Source organism: Sycon ciliatum, chromosome 1, assembly GCF_964019385.1.
Source record: "Sycon ciliatum chromosome 1, ocSycCili1.1, whole genome shotgun sequence".
Taxonomy (NCBI): Eukaryota; Metazoa; Porifera; class Calcarea; order Leucosolenida; family Sycettidae; genus Sycon; species Sycon ciliatum.
The window spans coordinates 8,520,438-8,545,803 of NC_088643.1; the positions used below are offsets into that span (position 1 = coordinate 8,520,438).

The 25,366-nt window shown below is 48.5% G+C and overlaps 2 protein-coding genes across 4 annotated transcripts; one reads left to right on the plus strand and one right to left on the minus strand.

Moving 5' to 3' along the window:
* The first annotated feature begins 1,527 nt into the window (after positions 1 to 1,527).
* Positions 1,528 to 16,386, plus strand: LOC135811983 (neurofilament heavy polypeptide-like). 2 transcript variants are annotated; one of them, XM_065325269.1, is made up of 14 exons: positions 1,528 to 2,690; positions 4,029 to 4,088; positions 4,380 to 4,499; positions 5,377 to 5,487; positions 6,084 to 6,160; positions 7,231 to 7,296; positions 7,848 to 8,175; positions 8,794 to 9,567; positions 10,009 to 10,196; positions 10,492 to 10,538; positions 12,035 to 12,215; positions 12,855 to 13,184; positions 13,540 to 13,743; positions 15,755 to 16,386. In XM_065325269.1, the coding sequence occupies exons 1-14, from the start codon at positions 2,036 to 2,038 to the stop codon at positions 15,758 to 15,760; spliced, it is 3,147 nt and encodes a 1,048-aa protein (XP_065181341.1). In that variant the 5' UTR covers positions 1,528 to 2,035; the 3' UTR covers positions 15,761 to 16,386. The 2 variants fall into 2 exon arrangements, with proteins under 2 accessions (XP_065181341.1, XP_065181349.1); XM_065325277.1 differs by having other exon boundaries at positions 12,855 to 13,088.
* LOC135811996 (E3 ubiquitin-protein ligase synoviolin B-like) lies at positions 16,359 to 25,169 on the minus strand. Of its 2 annotated transcripts, none has more exons than XM_065325297.1 (13): positions 24,780 to 25,169; positions 24,564 to 24,656; positions 23,344 to 23,496; positions 22,579 to 22,627; positions 22,150 to 22,253; positions 21,433 to 21,559; positions 20,705 to 20,807; positions 20,173 to 20,238; positions 19,365 to 19,693; positions 18,868 to 18,975; positions 18,369 to 18,481; positions 17,751 to 17,793; positions 16,359 to 17,375 (listed from the first exon to the last, which is right to left on the minus strand). In XM_065325297.1, exons 1-13 carry the CDS (start codon positions 24,909 to 24,911, stop codon positions 16,882 to 16,884), a joined length of 1,914 nt encoding a protein of 637 aa, XP_065181369.1. In that variant the 5' UTR covers positions 24,912 to 25,169; the 3' UTR covers positions 16,359 to 16,881. The 2 variants fall into 2 exon arrangements, with proteins under 2 accessions (XP_065181369.1, XP_065181361.1); XM_065325289.1 differs by having other exon boundaries at positions 18,369 to 18,484; positions 24,780 to 25,168.
* Between the last annotated feature and the right edge of the window lie 197 nt (positions 25,170 to 25,366).

The following is a 25,366-nucleotide window of genomic DNA, read 5'->3' on the forward strand; positions in this document are numbered from 1 at the left end:
TTGGTGCGCCTGCCATGTGAAGACACTGAAGAGGCCGAGACCTCTGGTCCGTTGAGCATGGTAAGCCCCACCAACACCATCTCACCCCATGTGCCTGCCGTATACGTAATGCCGGTGAGTTGTGTATTTTTTAAAAAAAATATTTAAAAAATGATCTTCCTGCCTTTGCGGCAGTCGAGTCTGCGCACATGCACATGATATGTCATACTTGAAAATAAAAGTCGTTTTCCAAACACCCACGCTACAACCGATACCTACTGTCCATGTATGTACATTCATACTCGGAGGGAGTTGCTGTTTGATGATCGGTTAAAACCGCGTGGAAGTCAGAGTTGCAGCAGAAACACTTTTGATTCCTCTCAAGTGCATGCACATTCATGCAAAACAAAAAGGACCAAGGAAATGCAAGTTACGCTAAATGTCTACTAACAATAACACGTAGGCCTGGGCGGATAATGCTAGCTATTTTGCGGGATAATGCTAATGGCAATGCCAGAAAAACTGTATCATAATGCTGCTTATAATGCTGCTGTTTCTCTGTAATGCCAGCAATTCACCAGTAGTAAGTATGGAAAAATGGCTTGGTTTGGGCAGTATTGTGCACATTTCGTAGTTCTACGTAGACAGCATGGAAAATGCTAGAAAATCATGATCATACTGCTAATTTTATGCTGCTATTGCTCCATAATGCCAGCAAAACCGCAATAGTATGCATGGAAAATGGCTTAGTTTGGACAATCCTATGCAGGTTGTGCAGTTCTGTGTACACGGCATGTAACGGTCCATTTGGGCACAACATAGCCCTGTGCAAACATCAGCTTCTCCCACCCCACATTTGACTTGTACTGGTAGTGGCCAAAACTTCCATATTTGCGTGAACATGGTGCTTCACCATCTGGGCGCGCACCTCTCACACTGGGGATAGGTACGGCGATGGTGGAAGAAGCCATCCCCGAGCGTCCACCGAGCGGCTGCGGAGCGGAAGACCCAGACAACGTGGTGACGGAAGCTCCAACACGGCCATCAGCCCGCGTAACGTTAATGCATCGTGCTGCTATCCGCTTGTCCAGCCGTGCCAATACAAAAAGTACTGTCAGGTCTTCTGAAGTCTCATCCACTGTTGTGTTGGTGTGAGGCTTTCAAAAGTCTAACTCATCTCCGGTCAGGTCATGCTTTAGTCTAGAGTGTTGTCCCATAACCCAGCCATGCAACAGCTAGCTGGTCTTTGCGGTGTATCACGTGTTGGGCTGACAGGTCTTTAGCATGGCGCATGGAACAAAAAAACTCGTGGCCACCTCACTTTGTTATGACGGCTATCTCATGCATGGTAGATCTACGATCAACTGACATGGAGAACGTGTGATGTTCTCAATCCGGCGGGCAGCTAGCTTTGACCGGCCTCCCTGTGAGCTGACAAAACGGTGCTACAAACTACAAATTGTCCAACTTTGGCCAAACTGCACCGCACGTGTCTTTGGCAGACGAGCGTTGATTGTCAGCCGTCTGCCAGGGTAGCCGGCCAACCCATCCATCGGGGTGCTCAACATCCACGAAGAAGGCAGTTCCTGAGGGCTCGGTAGATCTACAGTGGCTAAACTATGCTGGGCGTATTACGGTGATACATATTCCCGCTGCATCAACTAACTTACTTCCCTGCAGCACCGGACAATCCGTGTGTAGATCTACGATCCGTGCATTTATCCAGCATAGCCTTTCGAGAGACGTGCCGAAGTAGAATCCACTCACTGACTGGCAGACATACGAAGTGCCCAGGTCCTCTTCTCCATGTTCGCATAGCTCATGCGACGTCAGTGTGTTCAACGAAGGCAGGATTTTCCTACGTCCGCCAGCATTCAGGGTTCCTTCAAAGATTGGACGCTCAGACTGAAACGAGTAACAGGTTCAATGATCGCTTTCAAGCGAGCACAGTATCAAAAGGTACAGGATTGAGAGAACTAATCGTAAAGCTAGAAAAAAGCCCAGCGAAGGAAAACAGATTCAGTGAGTTGCTGCTCAAAGTGGCCTGGACTGAAGAATGGCGGGCAAGGACCGCACCTTCAACCTTGGTATGACTATCACGGCTCCACCCGAGAAGCACCAAGGCACTGCTACACCATCCGTGTCCGCGGAGCCAACGCCCGTGAAACGGGAGAACAGAAAATCGCGAAGACAGCGAGAGAAGTCGAGCCAATCCTCTGTTGAGTCCCCTGTTCAGAGCCCGGTCGAAGGCGAGAAAAGCGTCGGCTTTCTGCGACGATTGTTCACCAGACGCGGCAAGTCACGTCCCGCATCTTCCGTTCCGGCAGAAGCTCATCTACCATCGGCAAGTCAACATACAGTTCCGCAGCAGCAACAGCAGCGCCCTCAAACTCAAAGCCAACAGGCTGTGAAACTCGCGGTAGCTCCCAATGAAGCGCCGTGTCCAAGCCCACGGCTTGCGAACAGGCTGCGTCCGTCAGCAAGTGCAAGCGCCATTTCGCCGACGATACCGGGACCTGGGATCGGCGAAACTCGTACGACTGCCGAAGTGACTCCCGGAGCATCGACCGCTACTCCATCCTCGGGACATGTAGCTAACAGCGGAGCACCGCAGCAGCAGAAACAACAGTTGCTGCTGACACCGCAGAATGTGCTGGGAAGCAATCAGATGACGCGGTCCGTGTCCGAAGGAACGATGCCCTCGCCTTCTGGTAAGTCACGCAGATCAAGTAGGCCTAATGAAATTCACCGCCACTACACTGACTACAGTCTACAGTCATACATGACATGTTGTAGTTCTCTACCGTCTAAAAGTAAAACAGCTGGTGTGAGAGTACATGTAATGCCTAATGGTTATGGACGTGTGCCCAGTACTATTAGTACCACCAGCAGGATTAGATTGAATGATTACTGGTAAAATCCAGGATGTGGGGATTTGAATGCGGGTGGAGTTACACTGTACTAGCAATGCAGTGATAATACCATTCATTCAGCTGCATGAAAACTAAAGATATGGTATAGTCTACAGTAGAACTCCCCAGGTGCGGGCAGGTTGGGACCTTGCATTGCTCATAATAATTATTAGGAATTGCCCATAACTCAGAATTCACATACTGTACTTAGAGTACTGGCGATCGCCAAAGAACCATGGGGTGGCCTGGGGGTCAGCCCCCTGGCCACCCCAGTTCTTATTACCATGTACAGTGCTGGCAACTGAAATCCGACCCCCTGAGCTCACATCGCAAAGACCCAACACGGGATGGTAAAACTACGAAACAGAGACCGCTAGAATGTGAACCCACCGCCGAGGTGGTCGGATTTCAGTTGCCAGCACTGTATTGCACACAGTCTATGCACAGTTGAGTCACCATGTGTGTATATATTGGTATGCTGTGCTTGGTAAAATTCTAGCCTGGTAGTTCATTGGCGCTCCGTTCTTCGGCGCCCGAGAGAACAGTAGTACACGCAAGTAAAGATGTTTATGCCAATCAATATGATTGTTTGGGGCCGTTTTTCATTCAGAAGCCAGTTTGTGACTCTACTAGATGGGTCAGAAAGGTGCACGGTAGGCACCGGCGGATTATGCCGGCAGAAAAATTGGCAGAATTCGGTACTTTTTCTGGTAGGTTTCATGCATGTTTGGTATGTGGATAAAGAAATGGAGCAAAATTTGAGGAATTGCCCGCCATGAGGTTTGTATGGTTCTGACAATTTCACTACTTTTCGAGCAGAATCTGCAACCTTTTCGAGCATTATCATCGGGCCGCTGGTGCCTAGTGCCCTGAAGACGGCCGTGCCCGGATCTGGGAAGTGTTAGTTTAACTACAAAACCACTACCCCATGCCGTTGTAGCGAAACCAGCACTCTGCCATGATGCTGGCGATAAAGTAGAGACTTTTCAGTACCCGTGGAGGTACATGTATGTTACATGGACGTTTTGCTCCAAGTTCCCTGTGTATAGCTCAGGAGGATAAGCAAAATGTCAGTCTGCAGCTTAATTATGATGGATGTTATCCTGAGAGAGCTGTGTATGCCATGCATCATTGCAGTTCGTCGTATTGGCCCGCATCCGGTTATCTTGATGGTGAAGGCGGTGAAGAACGTGCGAGGTAAGTCCTCAACCTGCTTTCATGCACTCGAGTCTGTACGCATGAAGCATGGGTACGCATGAAGCATGGAGAGGGTGGGGTCTGCAATATGTTCGTGACGTCATATTACTGTGAAGTGTGATATGTGTGCGATGCATTCTTGCTTCAAGTGCATGTAAATAAAGCCCTATTCTGGAATATGTGTCATGGTTTGCCCTTCCTGCTGTTAGCATCCATCGGTATTATTGTTCTCGTGATAGCCTCATTGTGCATACACTGCACTGCACTTGCCATCCTACCCCCTCTCAACAGAGAAGAACATCGACCCAACGGTGGACCTGCGGCAAGTTACAGTGCGTGGCGAAGGTCAGCAGGACTTCGGCATGGCTCTGGCTGGTGTTAACCCTGTGCTCATCATGAAAATAACAAAAGGTGAGATTAGCATTTTATTCAACATTTCCTGGCTCGTCAAACGACTGCCAACGACAAATGAATGTGAAATGAAGGGTGATAGCCAACCACGGCAACCTATCCGAAACAACACAAAAAGGTAACAGGGGGGGGGGGGGGGGGATGCAGCCTAGCACGGAATACACTGTGCAGCGCATGCTACGGTGCTGCTCAATGAAATCCTAAAAAATCGTGTGAGACAAGTATGCACCCTGTGCCAGTCCACTGACCAGTATTCACAGCGGGTCTGGTGCTGCAAACCGTCTGGTGCATCCTTGAGATACGTGCATGATCATCGCTATTGCTCTTAGATTTTGTTGCTGGGTGTACGCGTATGGCACAACCTGCATATCTTGAATCCAAAATTACAGAGCTCAAAAGTTTTCTTCCACACGACAATTGATTCACAACGCCAGGATCAGATCACCCCATATGCTTTGCATAGAGTGGAAACCACTGCTGTTTTTATGGAGTGGCAAAAGGTGCTATAAAGTTTATATTGAGATTTGAGTGGCAAACGAGTACTACGCAGTACAGTACTTGTGCAACAGCTCCCCTTTCAATACAAAAAAAAGCATCTCAAATGATGCCATAATCGGATAACCGCGGCCATAAATAGAGCAAGTTGTGCATTTAGTATACACACCATAGGTGAGAAATATCTTTCTTGGAGCATTCTTGTGGTCATATCTTCTTCATAATTCTTGCCTATGCTGTGTGTACTGAAGTTGCAACTCGCATATTGCGTTTATATCACTCTCATCTCCGTGGAAACCTTTTGCTTACATAATCTCTATGTGTATTGCTTGCTACTGCTGCACCATTGCTAAGTTTTTGTGCATTTCTCGGTCGTTTGCAGGTGGCCCAGCTGATGCTGCTGGCCTTCGCACCAATGACATGATAGTCTCAGTGGCCGGGAAAAGCTCTACAAGATGCACGCACGCTGAAATCACCACACTAATGAAGAAAGGCAAGATTGGATTGTATCATTAGCCTCATTCATATCATAATCATAACCGGTTATCGTAGCACATATAGTGACAGATTAGAAGGGGCATGCGCCCTGCTTGACCACAGGTGCCGTGTTGAATTGTCCAGCTTTTACTCCGTCCCTGCTTCACCCTGCCTATTCTACTCGACAATGACCATGCAAACCGACCAATACCCATAAGACTCCAGAACACGGATGTCCTGCAAATAGCCAGTGGTATGAAGGAATTGGTTTATACTCACATGTTCGTGCGTTACCTTTCTTTGTTGTAAACAAGCACTATCAGGCAATGTTAAAAATATTTTTCAATTTTGGAGCAAAAAATACAAAACACACATAGCTCTCGAGACAAAAATTGATGGCTAGTACTCAGCTTTAGGTCTGCACACTGTCTCTATACCAGCTATCTTGGTTCTTCCTATGATGCGGGGGACGAACTGTTCTGCATCGGCAATCAGTCTTACCACAGCCTGGCCATGCAATTGCACTGTTACAATGTCCTTGGTTAGAACAGTGACTAGTTGCATGTGTGCAATATTTGGTAATGTGCTGTTTCTGTCCGTCCGTGTCTACAGCCAGTCATGCGATGCCGCACACCAGATCACAGACCGACACCCCTCCGGCTCAAGTGCAAACTCAGGCCCAGCTAAAGGTGCGTTTCACAATCATTCGGCATTTCATTCCAGTGCATGGCTGGGCATGTATGTATTCCAGTGCATGGCTGGGCATGTGTGCTACTGTTGTGGCCAAAGAAATACAACATGCGCGTCAAAAGTCGCGCCGCATTTCAATTCCAATTACATCATGCACGGTCGGAAAAACCTTTCCGAGAGCTGCAGGGGCCGCTTGAGCCTTGGCACTGCTTTTGGCAGGGGGTCGGATTTCTTTGACTGGGCACATAGACCTCAAGGTTTGGAGACTCCACTGTAGCCAATACTTGAATCCATACATCCTGTACACACATTTCCTGATGATGGGCCTTGCCCGAAAATTTGAGCTAATGTATATCAATTGCAGTGTAGCCTAGAGACCGTTAGAGAGAGTGTGTACAAGGTGTGTGTACAGGATGTATGGGGCACGTAGATGTGTTGTGAATTGCTATGCAACATGATTTCCAAAACCAAGAAACAGTCAAGAGCGTTCAACTCCCCAATGCATCATCATTATCCACGACGCAATGCTCATTGCGTGCTTAGTTTTCTGACATTGTACAAGTACAAAGATGTGCCTGGCCCCATTTATCTATTTTCAGGATAGGATTGCGCAATGTCCACCCCTGGTCCAGGAAGACGTACGCACGTACACAAGCATGGCATACTGTATCATTGAAGAATGGCATCAACTTGAAAATTCTGGCGGGAGAGCACTGAAACTGGAGTTCCGCATTCTTTCATGCTATATCCAAGTACTTTAATAGAACCTATTTATGCAGAGTGTGTTTTAAGTCACTCAGAACTACATCTACTTGCATATACTTGAAGTAATCCCACCTCTACCACATGCGCTCTCTGGTAGACCTCGTCACACTTTGCTAGTGTAATGAGGCCGGTCATACGTTCCCTTCGGGAACGGACACGATAATCGGACTTACTTCATGATGAGGTCGGCCAGAGAGCGCATGCGGTGGAGGTGTAATTGCTTCATTTTTTAAACAGGCCGAAAGCTGCTGCTTACTTTTAGCAGTGCAATGCTTATACCTGCTTGTTTTTATTGCTGTGACAGACCGCGACCTTGCCTGTGAGAATCGGTCCATCACCACGGCCCTCGCCCCGAACAAGCACATCAAAGGTACTCAGTACTGGAAGTATTAGATAACCCAATACTAGTACAGTACTAGTATTAGTACTTGTATTAGATAACCGTGGATGGCTGTAGTAAGGTCACTGTGTTCCAAACACGGTGTCCTCCACCTTGTTTCATGCTGTCAAACCAACAATATCAAAGGTACTTGTGCCATATTTAAGTGGGTGGGTGGGTGGGGGGAGGGGGGGGGGGTGGTGGTGGTAGGGGGGGGGGGGAGGGGGAGGATATCTAAACAGGCTCGAGCGTATATCCACACTGATGTGAGGACCAGAGTTGATCAATCTCTCTAAACGTGTGGTCTCATATTGCAGTGCATTGGCTCTTCAACACATATTATTGTTTTTGACCTGGTTCTACTATGTGCATGGAGGTGTGAAAGCAGAAGCCTGTTCATAATACATACTGCGTCAAACATAGGTACAAGTCAGTGAGTAGCTGTACAAATAGAATACTGTACTCTGTGTTAGCATCCGTGCTAGTAAGGTATTTATCTCATCGTCCTCTCCTTCTCTTTCTGGATATGATTGCTTCGTTAGATGCAGACCTTGCCTATTGGTAATGCTAGCCTGGTCTCGGAGCTGAAGGATAACTTGCGCAAATCACCTCGGCCCAGCTCGGCCAAGGAACATGTTGTCAAACCAGTACCAGTTGTTATTAACGTTGTTTCTGAGCCGGAGATGCAAGACAAGCCAACAACTGCTGTGGTCGCCGCAGATTCCATCGGCACCGATGCAGAGGATGGCGCTGATGGAGCGGGTGCCATTGACGATGACGTGATGAAACGCTTGGAGGAGGCTGCTGACCTGATTGCAGATGTCGCCCTGGCTGATAAGCCGGAGAAACCGCCCAAGCGCCGACAATCGGGTAAGTACATATACATCAAGGAGACGGCAAGGACCATGCGCATGACCCCTAGCCGACGTTGCACTGTGCTGTCCGTCCGGGTTCTCCTTTGGGGGCTACCGGGTATTTTGTGCCATTTAGTTATAGTTGGAGAGGCAGAACAGAACAACAAGGACAATCAAGGCGTGTTTGCTGCTACTTCAAGTTTCATGCTCTAGTTGGAGAGACATGTGTCTTTATGCGAGTGTAGTCTGTAGTGGCATGGGAGGATTCCCATAGGCAGATTATGAAGATCCTAGATTTGCTGAGCACTCAGTGACCTTTAACTCATTCCTAAAGTCAAGTTCTAGGGACGCACAAATTCCATTGCCGCCAGTATGACATTGCTTTCTTCTTCTCAATACTAGTGCTTTGCATTCCGAAAGGATAGCCACCTGGGTAGGATTAGGGGAGAGAATAAATTTCAAATATTTTCATCCATATAGATGGTGGTGTTTTGGCAAGAAGAACGTCCAATGATTGTACATGTCACTTGGCTAGTAGAGTGTCAGCTGCATCAGACATTCTGGCAATAACTGCAGGGAAGTCGAGACTAACACCAGTATCTCTATCTCCCTGTGTTGGTAACATAAAATGCAGAAGATGCTTTGGTGGTTCCATCTCCCTGGGAAACATCAAAGAAGGAAAAGCCTCCAGGGTCAGCCCCATCGTCGCCCAGCAGCAGTCGCCGCCAAATAACGAAGGAGATGTCGTTCGAAGAGATGGCCGAATTCAGCAAGAGCGCCCCGACGACGCCGGGAACTCAGCGCAAGAGCAAGCTAAAGCGCAGCTCCTCGTCCAAGGGCAGTGCATTCATTGTTGAGCACAAGTCTGGTCGGATGGTCAGCGTCGCCGCCAGAAGGTCGATCCTTGCCACTGGCTCTCCGGACCCGGAGCAGGACGAGGACCAAGAGCGAAAGAAGGTACAGCTCCTAGATGACTTCGAGGTCAGTACCGAGCAAACACTCGACTTAGAGGTCGCCCTCGGCAAGGCCAGTAAGAAGCTGACTTCCCGCACCATGAGCACTGACAGCGACACAGCTGCCAGTCCCGAGATCACACTCACACCGCCGCATGCCGCGTCTCCTAGATCCTCGGTGAGCGAGCTGCCCGCAAAGAAAGACTCCAAGATTGCCGATCTCCAACAGGCACTGATGACATCGCCAGGAAAGTTCAGTGGCGGCTATCACAAACCAGGTACGAGTACAAGTCTGTCGAGGCCACAATCGCCGGAGGTGCTAGAAGCACCTGCAGTCGTAACCCCAAGCAAGAAGACATCCTTGCCAGCTCAACCCAAGAAGGAGGAGAAGAGGCCTCCACAGCGAAGCAAGAGTGTGAAAGTGTTTGGCAGGAAGTCATCATCCTCCGATTTCGGTGAGTCAAGTTTCTCGCAAATTCTTATGAAGCCATCGAACAGCAGTTGCATGCTAGAGCTTCACTACCTCATTGAAATACAACACAATACGAATTATGAAGCAACTCACCTTCCCCTTTTTGATCCTACCCACCCTTGAACCTTCCAAGTTGGAAGGCTGTTGGTTTGCACACTGGAGATGTGTTAGAACTAGGTCTTAGGTAGTTGAATGTCTCAGTAGCCTGTCAGTTTTGTGCCCTGTTATCGCGCGTTCTGACTGCTTATTATCTTGTTACACTTGTGGCTAGTTGCTTCATAACTCGTTCCCATGTGTTTTCTTCTTCTGAAGGCCATAATCATAAGTTCTCAATACCCGGCGATACTGTGACTTTAGTCCTTTCACCTACTGATTTAGGTGGCCGCATTCCTGTTTTTCTGTGGCCATGCTGTGTGCCTCCTAGATGCATTGCTACCAACCACGGGGCCAAGCCTTGGCCTGCAGGTCGGCCATGCCAAACGTGACATAGCCCGCGGCAGGAGCGTTCGAAAACCGTCGCGTCCCAGATCCGTTCATTCGCCGGATGAGCCGAAAGGCTCGGAAGACCTTTTCGTGACCGACGTGCCTGAATCGCCCAAGAAAGACGCCAAGGTACAAGCAAGCATGTACTGGTCTGGCATGCTTGGTCTCTGTTACTGTGACCAAGCCGGTTAGAAGATCATGATGGCTGCAATTGAATGACCCAACTTCGTCATGATACCGTGATCACACCAGTGTGTGCATACACAACATTCTAGGCTTGGGCCAGTCATGTGTGATCTTGTGTGCATCAAACTCGTACATGCACCCATGCATTCCTGTGACAAGATAGGCCTTATGGCAGCGTAATATTCCCTGACTTCGATTTGTACTCAATACTGTCATGCATGTATATGATTGTGTTCAGGATAACATGCGGGATGAGCAAGAGCCGAAGAGGAAGCAAGGGATGTGGTAAGACTGCAGCTCAGGCACATGTGCAGCTTGCGGATAAAACACTTACATGACTACTAACATGTGATATGACTGTGTGCTAGTCTGCCGGTGTTGATACTACTGTGGTGGCCAAAGAGACCCAACCCACGTGCCGAAAGCAGCGCCAAGGCTCATGTCGGCCCTGAGGCCCTCGGATCAGTTTTGGGAACATGCATGGTGTACAGTAAAACCTGTAACTAAAGACCACCATAACTAGCGACCAGCCTGGTACTACAGACCACCATAACTAGCGACCAGCCTGGTACTACAGACCACCATAACTAGCGACCAGCCTGGTACTACAGACCACCATAACTAGCGACCAGCCTGGTACTACAGACCACCATAACTAGCGACCAGCCTGGTACTACAGACCACCGTGACTAGCGACCAGCCTGGTACTACAGACCACCATAACTAGCGACCAGCCTGCTACTACAGACCACCATAACTAGCGACCAGCCTGGTACTACAGACCACCATAACTAGCGACCAGCCTGGTACTACAGACCACCATAACTAGCGACCAGCCTGGTACTACAGACCACCATAACTAGCGACCAGCCTGGTACTACAGACCACCATAACTAGCGACCAGCCTGCTACTACAGACCACCATAACTAGCGACCAGCCTGGTACTACAGACCACCATAACTAGCGACCAGCCTGGTACTACAGACCACCATAACTAGCGACCAGCCTGGTACTACAGACCACCATAACTAGCGACCAGCCTGGTACTACAGACCACCATAACTAGCGACCAGCCTGGTACTACAGACCACCATAACTAGCGACCAGCCTGGTACTACAGACCACCATAACTAGCGACCAGCCTGGTACTACAGACCACCATAACTAGCGACCAGCCTGCTACTACAGACCACCATAACTAGCGACCAGCCTGGTACTACAGACCACCATAACTAGCGACCAGCCTGGTACTACAGACCACCATAACTAGCGACCAGCCTGGTACTACAGACCACCATAACTAGCGACCAGCCTGGTACTACAGACCACCGTGACTAGCGACCAGCCTGGTACTACAGACCACCATAACTAGCGACCAGCCTGCTACTACAGACCACCGTGACTAGCGACCAGCCTGGTACTACAGACCACCATAACTAGCGACCAGCCTGGTACTACAGACCACTTCGCCAGGCACGGGTGGACGGTCTCACATTCATTATGGTTGTGCGGTGCAAACCTCTAACTAAGACTAAAGACCGCTTTCTCTGGTACCAAGGGGTGGCCATTAGCCACAGGTGTTACTATAATTGAATGGAAACGCGGCGCTACTTTTGACTTGCGGGGGGGGGGGGGGGGTCGGATTTCTTTGGCCACGACTGTACATCAAACAGTCAATCAGCTCAATCATATTGATTCAGCACTGTGTTGATGGGCACGTGGACCAAGAGCTAAACTCTGGCCTGGGTTTGTATGACCGCAATTTGTTGCATGCGTGCAGGGACGTCAACCTTTCTTCAGCTCAGCCAACGGTGGGCAGTTCAGAGAAATTGTCCGGCAACTCGCTCGGCGTCAATCTGGTGGTTCAAACGCGCCTTCAGAATGGCTCGCCGGGCCGCAGTCCAAGCAGACGAGTCAAGCATGTGCCATCGGCTGACCTTGTGGCACAAGCACAGAGCACGGTAGGTAACATGTGCATTGGGGATGTACTAGAACCTGCTGGGCATTGATGAAAAACATACTCGGCAAAACAAACAAATCACAGAGCACCACGCATATTTGTTGTAACTACTAGTTTCATGCCCTTGGGCAATCATCACATTCATCAGACAACTAATAACGCTTGAACAGCCAAGATCGGAATATATAAAAGAAGCAGTGACACACGAAAAAAGAGAAAGAGGTCCAGTTTGGATTTGTCGCAACTCAAAGTTTCATGCCACTGCCATCATCAGACGACCCCGTCGTGTCGTCTGATGATTGCAGTAGCATGACACTTTGAGTTACGACAAATCCAAACTGGACCTCTTTCTCATTTTTCATGTGAAACGCTCTGCACTTTGTGCATTGAGCACTTTGCCGGCAATTGCCAAAATCACTCCTTCGTAAGAGAAGCAGTGAGGTATGCATGTGAGAGGGAGGAATAGAGCACCACAGGCTTTTATTTATTTATATAGACATCTCCTGGCACGTCAAAAGACGGCTAATTTAAAAGCAGCTGAGACTATGGATGATTGCACTACATAGGATGTATACGGATACCGAGATGTACACTTGGATTTCATAGTTTCTAATTTTTCTGCCTGTTCACTGCGCATCAGCTCAACTCTTCTCCTTCAAATTCAGCCGCTCGCTCTCCGGGGAAAGCGTCCCCGTACAAACGCTCCCGCTCCGTACCGATGCTTGACAGCGCTGCTGATGACGAACCGATTACAGTGATTGATGATGAGCCACCTGTAGCTGCTGCTGCTGCTGCTTCCGCTACCGCTGCCGCTACATCTCTTCCTCCGCAGTCGGCAGGGGTAGCAGGTTTGCCGAAGCGACGCGTCAAAACGGTGGGTACGCCAGTGAAGCAGCTCGATGTGTCCGAGTCGCCTTCACTGGCACGCACAGCCAGGCTAGCCGAGCCGCAGTGGGTCGCAGTGGCTCGAGTAAGGCACAGCAAAGCTCAGGCATTCGAATGGCATGAACTATTACATCTCCTTGCGGGCGCTGTAGCACTGGTGTGAATTCCCATGGTGTGAATTCTTTAAAAAGAATATGATGACGTAGACTGTATTTTGCTTCCTTTTTCAATTTCAGCCAGTGACTGCACAAGAGAAAGTGGCATTTCGGTTACAACTGTGTGAGTGTGCAGCGGCGTATTTCCTGCTGGCAATGCTCCCGGGTTTTGAACGTAGAATTTACTGCTGGATGCAGAAGATGGATGCAGAAGAGGGTGAGGCATTTATGTGTTTTCTGTGCTCTCTCTCTCTCCCTCTCTCTTTTTTTTTACTTGAAATACAGGGCAGGGCAGAGCGCCTAAAGAGTCAGCCTGACGAACCATCTGCGCCAGAAGAAGCAGTTGATGCGGCGCCGGCCAGGAAGCTATCTGCGAACCCAGCGGTGGGGTTGAAGCCTGCAAAGACGAAGAAGCCGTCAGTGGAAGCAGCGCCCCAAGCAGTGGCTACGCCGGACTGGGTGGCCCTGGCCAAAGCCAAGCAGAAAGTGGTGAGTACCCCTGATGTTGCAGAGCAATAAGCTAGGTGGTTAGTTCTTACAGCGAAGCGGGCCATGGGTCGATCACAATTTTATCCCCGGATAGCTGCGAGCAAGAGTCCACAAACAAGAGTATGCAACTGTGATCTCTTTTCTATGGGCCAGATGCGCGGCGCGCTGCCTTCATTACATCATTCAGCTGCAGTCCGCGCACTGCAGAAAATCAAACACCGCACTTTCCCTCTGGTTTGAAATGAACTTTCGTACGGAACTGGAGTTCACGCGCCAGAATTTAGATATCGCGTAGGTACCGGAACGAATCGAGCAAAAACGGATTGGCTCGCACGAGAAATTGTGAGTTTGATGCATGCTTTCAGAGCGTGATGAAGGCAAGTTACGTAATGAAGGCAGCGCGCCGCGCACTGACCCATCACCACAGTTGCATACTCTTGTTTATGCACTCTTGCTGCGAGTGGAAAGGGATCTATAATAGTATTATGTCATGCTGGATGTTGGCATGCCAAACGCTAAAGTATGTTGCTTGCGGTTGGAAATAGGATCAGTGTATTGGAGGTTGGAAATAGGATCAGTGTATTGGAGGTCGGTATGCATACCCGACTAATAGTCTGTGGTATGTTTCGGCACACAACTGTGCATGTAATGAATATAAATAATAATAAATAATAATAATGGACTAGCACAACTGTGCATGTAATGGACTAGCACAACTGTGCATGTAATGGACTAGAATTCTATAGAACATGCACATACACTGTGTACAGTGTACAGTACCGGTTGTGTAGCTGTGCGCACTGCTGGTAGTATCTGTGACAAGGTCATGCATGTCAAAAGCAAAGGCCAGTGCTGACCAGTGAAACTCCCCTCATGAATAAAGTAGGGCCGCGTTCTGGGGGGGGGGGATCTGAGCACTAGTCCACAGCCTAGTAGTAGGCTAGTACTTGCAGTACTGGCCCTGTGGCCGTGCAGCACCTGTCATTGGTTTATTATTGCAATGATGAGGGTGAGTTTCTCTGGTTGGCACTCTACACTGCGGCAGTATGCATGATGCAAGCATGCCACCGGAGTGCTGCGATGAATCCTTATGTGATTGGCTCTCTCCCTCCCTCTCTCTGCAACAGTGGGTGTAGGCCAGATGTGCAGGAGTGACCCTCAGACTAGTGACACTTACTAGTACCAAGAGTACAAACGCTTGCTAGTACCCAGTGCCGGATGGGTACATGTACATACTCAATAGATTAGAATGGACTCAGATGGAGAGCCAAGGCCGATTATGATTAATTTATACAAAAGAAAAATGGACCAAGGAACTACAAGTTACGTTATAATGCTAACGCCACCAGTTACTAAACAATCAGCTCATGCGATAACATTGCACGACACTCACCGACGGTACTGACACTGACTGCATGAGCTGATTGTTTAGTAACTGGTAGTGTAAATGGACAATATAGCGTAACTTGTAGTTCCTTGGTCCATTTTTCTTTTGTATAAATCAATAGATTAGGCTCGTTCTTCTTGGATGCGGAAAGCTCAGTCTAAGGGGCCGGTCACATTGAGGGAACGATCCTCAGAGATTATAAACCGGGAATAATTTTTTCTGCTTTTCATCACGGCCACACTGGATACGCACGATGAAAAAAATTCACCCACACGAACTATTTTTTTGTCACCATTCATTCTGGCAGTCTGTCAGCCCCGCTCCTGGGCCAGAGCTGCATCAGCACAGCCTCCAGAGTATGGCTCCACTTCATAATGCAATAAAAAAACCCAAGGAAACTCAAAGAAATCCAGTGGAAGCCGCGGATGATTATAATCTTCGGCGGAAAAGCGAGGCCTCGAGCTGATTTTCATCGAGTGGATTAACATGGTAACCACGGATTTTTTTCAAATTTTCCCTCAGTGTGACCGGCCCCTAACTGAGTATAAATGTTGTTGTTGACTTTTATTTTAATGCAAACCGTGAATTTTTTCTTTTCTTTTCTCCTTGTTATCATAACCACAGACCTAGATGCAATCCACCGTGGTGCAGAATGACACTGTGACCTTGAAAGGCGAATGGTCAGCATCCAGCATTCCCCTGCCCGTGCAAAGAGAATTTCTAATGGCCAGCGCACACGCCCGTTGAACTATGGGACACACTGACAGTAATGAGTCTACTAATGACTGGCTCAGCTCAGCAACACTACTGCCATGTTGCTGTAACCAAAGGGTGGTGTTTATTGTGCTGAATGCATGGTCTGGACAGCCACACATTCAGGGAGCTGTAAAAACGACTCTCTGCACATATTATTATCATTAATTTTTTTATCTGGCATTGAGATATTTCTTTGTAGTTTTGCAGTAGTTTCATTGACAACAGCTGTCCTGACTGCCACTGCCAGCATGCAAAAAGCAGCGACACAACGTGCACACACATCTTGGCTCTTTCCCAAGTCGCGTCACAGAAAGTGCCTTGTGCGCAGCGATATTATTTCGTAGAAGGCTAGATCAAAATTTCTCCTCGCACAGGCCTATGCAGTAAGATTTCATGGCTGTATGCTAGTGCATGGGACTTGCCGTTTTTCTTCTTCGTGTTAAAACTTCTTTACAACAAACCTTTCTAAGAATTTCAAAAGAATTCTTTATTACAAACAAGCATAAATCTCAGCACAGGTATGCCATGTAGCGCAGAACACAAAGACGAACTATTTGACTTGTGCAGAGCCAAGCAGGGAGAGACAGAGTATCGGTTGATATGAACAAGTCACAAAAAAAGGACGGCCGGAATAAATCCCCACAAACGCATGAGAAACAGAAAAAGCAAGAGTGAAGTAGAGAGACACTTGCGCAAGGACACGGGTACCAGACTGTAGTCTTGTCAAGTGTTGTTAAAAAGCAGCTCAGTCGCGATAATCACATGATAGCGTACCGACTATACACATACGGTGTGCGTGTGGGAATTCAAAATATGTACAATCAGCAAATGTTGGGCAAGGGAACAATCAAACGTACGCACGCGAGCATAGGCGAAATTGGCACTGGCCAAATCGTCGCGTGCAGGTGCAGGCAAGCACTTCCCAGTCAGCGTAGAGTGAAAGCAAGCGCTAGGTAGCAAGGTAGTAAACCAATCCAACACAATGCAGAGCAGACTCAGTCTACATCGTCCTCGGTGGAAGCTTTTCGCCGATCGCCAGACGGCGACACATCACTGCTTTGCGTATTCGCACCGCTGGCGCCTGCATCGTCCGAGAGCTGAGACGTGGAGCGCAGCCAGTCCAGGCGCCGCTGTCGAATCTCGGCCGGCGTATCCTCACTGCCTGCCTGAGCAGCTTGTCCCTGCGCCTGGCCCGGGTGTAGCGTTTCAACACTTGGAGTGGTTGTGTTACCTTGGTCCTGTTGGCGAGTGGACGTTGCCGGCGCCTTGAACGATGATGCAGCGGCAGCGGCTCTGAAGGATGGAGCTGGCGGCGATGACGCCGTTGAATAGTAGATTTCCATCTGCTGCACGGCCGCGTCTAATAGTTTCTGAATGTTGCGCAGCACCTCGATGCGTGCTTCCGCAGCTTTCCTTTCGTCACCCTCCAGCTGCTTGATTTGTTCATCGCTCAGCTGTGACAGATCCGGCGGTAACTGATTCATTCCACCTGCAGCGCAAACATAGAAACAGAACAAAGCTCTTGTTGGCCGTCAAAGGCATCACGGAGCGTCATGCGTGGCAGGCAAATACAAGTGAGCTGGATGCAAAGCCTCTTTTGCGGGCAAAATAAACACCGTGTGAAGAAGAGGCTGGTGCGACTTGGGCACAATTCCCCAAAATAAACACACTGAGTGGAAATAATGCAATACTAAAAAAGTCAATAATTGGTAAAAAAAATAAAATAAATAAATAAAGAATGAAAACATGCAAACCCAGTAACGCTGGAGCTGGATGAAGTCAACATACTTGTACCCAGGTTTGGCACATCAAACAGCAGGATAGGACTCGGCGAAAACAGTCGCCGCCAGTGACAGCCACTTACCAAGCATGAATGGTGGTGGCGGGGGAAAGAATGGCGGTATGGGCTGCAGGAAGAGAACACACAAAACACCGTCTCTATCACTCTCTAGCTGTTCCCATACAATACTGAAGATTGGCAAGTCATCAAGCAGCACCAGCCACCAAACACTAGCAATCCAATGCTGCACACTCACTACAACAGCACTACTTACTACCGTATTTCCCCGATTGCAAATCGCACCTTTTTACACTAAACTTCAAGGGCAAAGAAGGGGATGCTACTTACAATCGAGTAAGACAACCTACTTATATGAATATATTGAAACAGTAGGGCTAAACCTGAAAATGGGGGTGCGACTTATAATCAAATGCGACTTATAATCAGGGAAATACGGTAAGCCATCGCCCTGGAAGGATCATACATTGACAATATTTCCTCCAACACGGAGGAGACAGGCAGCAAATCTGTTGACTGAACACATGAAGCCGGGACAGAGTAAGCAACTCTAACACAACCGGTGTGATGGATATGCAAACACATGCATCACAAGTAGACACGGGAATGGTAGGAGGGAAAGGAAAAAAAAACAAGCAGCGGTGTAAGCTGCCAGCCACTGCATACAGGAGATCTAGTACTTACTAGTCCAGGGGAGAAACCAGGGGGTGGAACTGGGGAGAAACCAGGCGGTGGAACTGGGAATCCAGCTGCCGGCTGCGCTGCAGCTTCTGCAGATGACGATGCACCTTGAGCTGCTGCTGAAACACAAACCACACGTCCACACACGCACGCACAAACACACACCTCAGATATGCCCATTGCGGAAGCTATGATAGCGACAGCTATGTTAGACATACCAACTTGTGCTGGGATTACACCATTCAACAGCTTGCAAGGCTAATGAATTGACCGCCACTAATTTTAGCCTGGTATCCACCACACAGCTGATTGAAGTGGCTTTCTCTGGCCAGTGAATCCCTATTTTTTCATTTTTCATTTTTTTTACACACACGCCACAAACACACACACACACACACGCACGCACAATAGAGATCATTGCTAAGGGGCATGGAGGACAGCACAAATGAGCCACAGGCATGCAGTATCAAAAACAATAGCAACAGTTGTTGCTCATGCTTACCTGGTGCTGTTCCATCAGCTGCTGGTGCTACGGGTGGTGGTACCGGCGGTGGAAACATACCAGGCGGTGGCCACATTGGAAACGGTGGCACTCCGCCAGGCATCATATCTGCGCACAACATAGAACATAAACACAGAGAGCGACTCTCCAAACCTGCCCATGTACAATGTTTGCTTTTTTCACGGTCCGCACGAGACCCAGGCAAACTGAATGTTCTGCATCCGTAGCAAATGCCACAACCGGCATATATGCAGCTTCTACAGCGGTATGAGGTGAGTACATTACACCCACCGCAAAATGGGCAAGGACCAAAAGCCCAATTCGCTGCATCAACGATTCTCCTGTGCCAGGGGCCACAAGTTCCCAATCAACTGTGGGTCCCAGCGTGGTTAGAAAAGAACCTTGTGTTTTATGTCACCGCCACAAATTTGTACAAAACTCTATGCTGAGACACACGATCACTCGCGTGCAAGGATATGGAATTATCAAGGACTTACTGAAGCCAGGGTGAGGCTGCTGTCCCGGTTGGAACTGCTGTGCTCCCGCTGCGGGAGCTGCAGCAGCAGGTGCCGCCGCTGCGGCCGCTGCTGCACCCCTTGCCGGTGCTGCTGCTGCCCCACGAGCGCCGCCGGGAGCGGCGTTGGTCAGGCCACTGGTGCGACAGGTCGGACAGGTCTGCTGGCGCTGGAACCAGCGGCGTAGGCAGGCCACGTGGAAGATGTGCGAGCACGGCAGCACCTTGCAGGTGGCGTTGGGCTGCATCTCGTCGCGGCACACGATGCAGACGTTGTCCTGGTTGGCGAGCTGCTCAGCGGTCGCATCGGGTCTGCAACAAAATAAACAAACACGTTTAAAAACAAGAAGAAAGGACCAGAGGTTTACACATTACCTGTAGTTGTCCAACGCTGGCAGTTATAAGCTTGATATTGACGAGTCATAACGTGCAACAGTTAGCACATTAATGACTGCTGTGGTACTGATATTCAACGACTTGACGTTTAGCTCCATTGCGTCTCGAATGCGCACGCCAACAGCCTTCCAACTTGGAAGGTTCTAAGTTGTGAAATAACTCGAGAAAGGGGGAAGGTGAGCGCACTCAAGACGAAAACAAGCTACACATCACAGCGAACTGAGAATGTTAGCTATGACAAGGATTTCTCTCAAGAATGATGCAGGTACAGTGACAATAGAGCACATTCCTAAACAGTAACAGCAAGCATGGAAAATGGAAAGACTACATTTAGCATGCCGGTACATAATGATGCACATGTACCACCTACAACGCAATGGACTACATGTACTTACAATGCATTCAGATTGAGAATAGCACGCCGTGATTGGATGATGTCACGAATGCACTTGTACATTCGCCTGTCCGGGTGTGAGGTAAAGAAAGAAGCAGCAGCCAGAACACAGACATCAAGACAAGGACAGTGCACACACGTTCTGAAACACAAATGGCATGCCAACGAGCACCATGGTGGCCTTCGAAATCAGGAATTGATTGGATCTTGGATGCAGGGGTGAAACGCTCCAACCATTGAACACCCCTACCACTACCGCCACCCACCCACTGAACACACCAAACACCGACCACCAGAACCACTGCCCACCCCAAACCCTGTCCGCCCAAATCACTGACTAACCTAATCACCGAACACCCCAACCACTGAACACCACTGGGTATTACTGAACGAACACCCAATGCATTGTAGTCTCCCAACAATGTACAACCGTGTACTTCCACAATAGCATATAAGTAGCAGGATGAGGCACGTGCAATGATGGCAGATATGTAATTTTCACATGGTCAGCACATGACTATACGTATACTCACATTAGTGATTGATAGGATGGACGGAAGGCAAATAGCGGCGGTGTGTGAACTTTCATCAGGAAGAAGTAAATGAGCGTGTAATACAATATGACACGGATAAATTCTGCACGCAAACAACCAAGCCATGAAGCCAACACACACAGACACAGACACACACACGCACGCGTGCACACACGCATGCACACACACACACACGCGCACGCGGGCACACATACACACAGCATGCGAGCACAAGCGGCGAGTCAAGGCAATGGCGGGATGCCAACGGCTACGTGGACTGGCATTCACTGTATAAACCTCCACGGCATTTATGACTATCAATGGTCAAGACAGAGATGCACATCAAGTCAATACATAAGATAGACACTGAAAAACGAACTGGAAATCCATGGGCAAGTACAGGAAGACAGGTGACATTCATCAAACCCTGGGATAGCATGAAGCGGTATTCCATGCACGACTCAGCATGCCGGAATGTAGTGCACAAATCTACATATCGGCAAGTTACTCCATGCAGGCTGTCATACTACTGTTTTGGATATTGAAATCCGTTGAGAAGTCAAGCGGAGACGGGGCGCTAGCCTGTGAGTACTGCTGCTCCATTTTTGCAGTGTGTGCATGAGCCACAGTGCGTGAACGTGCTAGGCAGTGAGGGTGCCGGCCCTGGTCATTCCACCGGATTTCAATGTCCACAACATTAATGTACTTCAGTACATACTCTCACTTACCTAGGCACAAGTCAGACCACAGTAGGTAGACGGGCTTGTTCTCCCATGGGTGATCGAACGCCAGGTCGATCGAGTGTAGTACGTACTTGACGAATATAGTGCAGACCATTGTCAAGAGAATGGCATACTGTGGACACACACGCACACACACACACACACACACACACACACACACACACACACGCGCGCGCACACACATACGCACACAAATGCAGGCAAAGAACATAGGAAAGAAGCTGAGTGAGTGAAGGGTGGGGCGCGACAGGATCAGCATATGCGAATGTACCATACACAAGTTGGACAGATAATCCGGCACGCATGAATTGGGGAATTTATACACTTCAACGGCGGGAATCAACGCACTCCCATCATTGAAGGCATGTCGTTGCAGTCACAGAAGAGAACCATGACTGGCAAGTGATTAATTTATCAGGTTACCCAACCTCATCACCGCTCCGAAGCGAGAATCCAATAGTGTTTATCTTATAACATTAACAGTAGAAAATGTCAAGGCGACCAATCTGATAAGGTGACCACCTGCCTCAGAGGACCACTACAGTACACCTTGGACAAGGAGATGTTATTTTCAATCAAGAGACCCTGGATAGGGGGACCACCTGCCTTACTGTATTGCAATGTTTTGGTCCAAAAAAAGGACGGTCCTGCTCAAAGCGAGACGGTCGAGAAAACCTGATTTCTAAGAGTACACAAACTAACCTCAAATGAAAATACAACTTGTACAGATGGCCCCTGGTTTAGCACAGATGACAGGGACTTGAGTGAGATGACCGTATCAATGACTGCTAATAGGGCGACCATGCCTGTGAAACAAAACAAAACAAAAGAAGCAGAAACGGGAGGGAGAGACACAACTGACATCACTAGTTCACCACTATGGCATCACTAGTTCACCACTATGGCATCACTAGTTCACCACTATGGCATCACTAGTTCACCACTATGGCATCACTAGTTCACCACTATGGCATCACTAGTTCACCACTATGGCATCACTAGTTCACCACTATGACATCACTCGCTTAATCTCTACATGTATACGCAACACAATAGCACCTTCTGCCTTACAAATGTATAATATAGTCAGAATTGACAGTTACAGGAAATGCACGCGAGTGCTGGCCTTACCTAAAGCACGCAAATGGAATAGCCAATTGACGCTCGGACTTCGATCCATCTGTTTCACATCACAGTACAACACATGGCAGCAAACAGTGCTCATCTAAACGCCAGCAGCGAGAGCAAAGTACAACTCAGAACTTGATAATACATTCGAATGGATGCCTTCACCTGGTCCGTCTTCTACTTTGATTAATACGCCAAACACTCGTGTCCAGGGATGCACAGAAAGCATGGCAAGAGAAGCATTGATTGTGCTTTATTTTATTTTAACAAGAATCACTTGATGGAGCTATGCAACTATCATGGGGCAGCTGGGTATGACCAAGAGTACATAACCCCCCAGAGTGTGCAACGCTGATCCAGCTCTGCATAGGGTCTTGGTCGAGCGGGCGTTGTACACTCTGGGGGGTTATGTACTCTTGGTATGACCTACACAAGAACAGGTATTCCTTGCGGAATACTAGTAAGCAATATGCATGAACAATCCATGTGAAGAATGGTGGCACACATGCATATGCCCAGGAACGGGTCACGTGAAAACGTTCAAGCATGCCTGTGGTGTGTGATGTCACCAAAGAACACCATCCAAAGCTGCATTCAGCAACCATTGATCATTGTCCATATATTAAAGGCAAAGAACAGGTCATGTGAAAATGTTACAGCATGCCTGTGGTGTGTGCTGTAACCAAGGAACACCATCCGAAGCAGCATTCAGCAACCATTGATCAGTAGGAGTATCACACCGGGATACCACTAGGTTGTGCTACTCACATAGTCAATTCTATCCTCGGCCAGCCAGTGGAAGGCCTTGATCAAGAACAGAATCGTGAACATGGCCACGAACTGAGGACTGAAGTCTTGCGAGAAGAACGTGAACGCCAGGCACGTATCGGGTATGGCGTACCACAAGCGCTCGACCAGGTGCTATGAAGGCACATCAAATCAGACACATAGCAGAGCAGCGGAGTTTAGCTGCATTATCCAATAAATTGGCAATAATAGGCTATTCGGACTACGGCCAACCGTGACCACGTTTCTATGACTCAGACGTGTTTGATCAGCGATTGGGCACAATCATTTTGAAACACGACTGCATCACATTGGAAATTCAAGTCCAGACGTGATTTTGGCCGTAGTCTGAACCGCCTATAAAGGAATACACGTATTCCACTGAGTACAATACAAGACGTGTATGCACCAACACCAAATGCAAGAACGTTGCCACCGTGCCAATGTCGGCCTGATGACGAAGAGGAGCATATCGGGAGTTGGACACACACATGTGTGTGTGTGTGTGGCAGGGGAGAGAGAGAGAGAGAGAGAGAGAGAGAGAGAGAGAGAGAGAGAGAGAGAGAGAGAGAGAGAGGGAGATAGAGAGATAGAGAGATAGATAGATAGATAGATAGAGAGAGTTGGCTTACTGAACCCACCAGTAAGGACAATACCCCAGAAGATGCAGCATGCAGCAGGACCCGGTCCAGTTGGTCTGACCATCGCCTGACCAACTTGTTGGCCACTGTCGCATCTTTCATGCTGAGGTGGTCATGTGTACCCGCCGTATCATACACAAAATACGAAAGGCCATGGTATGGCCGGAACAATCGAAAACTGCTTCCGGCAGTCCTGTGCAGTGCCAGTAGCGAGCTATCCGAGGACTGGATGAAGCCAGGGTCTGAGTGACGACACAAACCCTGGTCCTAGACATCAAGCTTCTACTGTAGTGGACATGGAAATCCAGTCGAATGACCGGGGCCGGCGCCCTCAGTGAGTACAGAACGTTGCGTGCAGTGCACAGTCGTGTTGATCCGATGCGACCAGCGCGCTGCAGCGCATAAATGGATGTCTGTACCGCTTACCCACGGCTGCATGGCCGGCAGCCTGGGGCCGCTAGACGTGCGACGGGATTTCCATGTCCACGACAGTAGTAGCCCGTGCCAACTATACCACACGTACAAGCACAACATGGACATTCTTTTAAATATCACACATACCTCAGTCTCCTCCAAACGCAGCTGACCAAAGAAGATCCACCTGAATGATTTGAACATGACGAGCACTAGAACAAACGCTTGGACGTACAGTACCTATTGTACAGAATTGAATACATGCAATACAATAGATATGAGGCGATATGTAGCTGAAATCAAATCGAAATGTCCTCTCAAACAATTGAATATTTTAGTGGCACTACAAATTTCAGTACTTACGGCCATATAAGAATTCGACTTTGTCAAGTGGACGACCGTGGGATAAAATTGTTGCTTCTGGATGTACGCATTGCCAACCACGTAGCTAGACATTGCAAATGTCAGCATGGCAAATGCAAATCCCCCGTTCATCTTGGCTTCCACTTTGGTAGAATATTTGAAAATTCCTTAGGAAATGTTCAATTTACTACTGAGATATGCCCTACTTCCTCTCTATCTTGGTCTATTCAGAAACCAGAAAGCTATCTCATGACACAGCATCGCCTTAGTGCGTCCCAGGTCAGGTCTGGGTCCAGAACAATACTAATTTCTAAATTCTTTGTATCTGAGCTGTTGAGGTATGATCTGAGCTGATGAAGAATTTTGACTTCGTCTATGTTTGACACCTCACAACAACACTCAACAGACACGCATGCACTGCACTACTGTGAATGCATGCACTGATCTTCTTACGTCAGGCCGATGCGGATGTGTGCATGCAGGCTGGATCTACGTGTTGTAGTCGCTATGGTGAAATAAATTATGGCGTCACCGAAGAGTCCTAGATCCTGTCGACGCGACGTCACATGCACACGCACGTGTCGGTA

Coding starts and splice junctions, on each gene's coding strand:
- LOC135811983 (XM_065325269.1), top strand. CDS start 2,036: ATGGCGGGCAAGGACCGCACCTTCAACCTTGGTATGACTATCACGGCT. Junction 2,691..4,028: donor AACGATGCCCTCGCCTTCTG/GTAAGTCACGCA, acceptor GCATCATTGCAG/TTCGTCGTATTGGCCCGCAT. Junction 9,568..10,008: donor GTCATCATCCTCCGATTTCG/GTGAGTCAAGTT, acceptor TGTGCCTCCTAG/ATGCATTGCTACCAACCACG.
- LOC135811996 (XM_065325289.1), bottom strand. CDS start 24,911: ATGAACGGGGGATTTGCATTTGCCATGCTGACATTTGCAATGTCTAGC. Junction 23,497..24,563: donor TGCGTTTGGAGGAGACTGAG/GTATGTGTGATA, acceptor GTGCCTTCATAG/CACCTGGTCGAGCGCTTGTG. Junction 20,808..21,432: donor GTGGTCTGACTTGTGCCTAG/GTAAGTGAGAGT, acceptor GTTTGCGTGCAG/AATTTATCCGTGTCATATTG.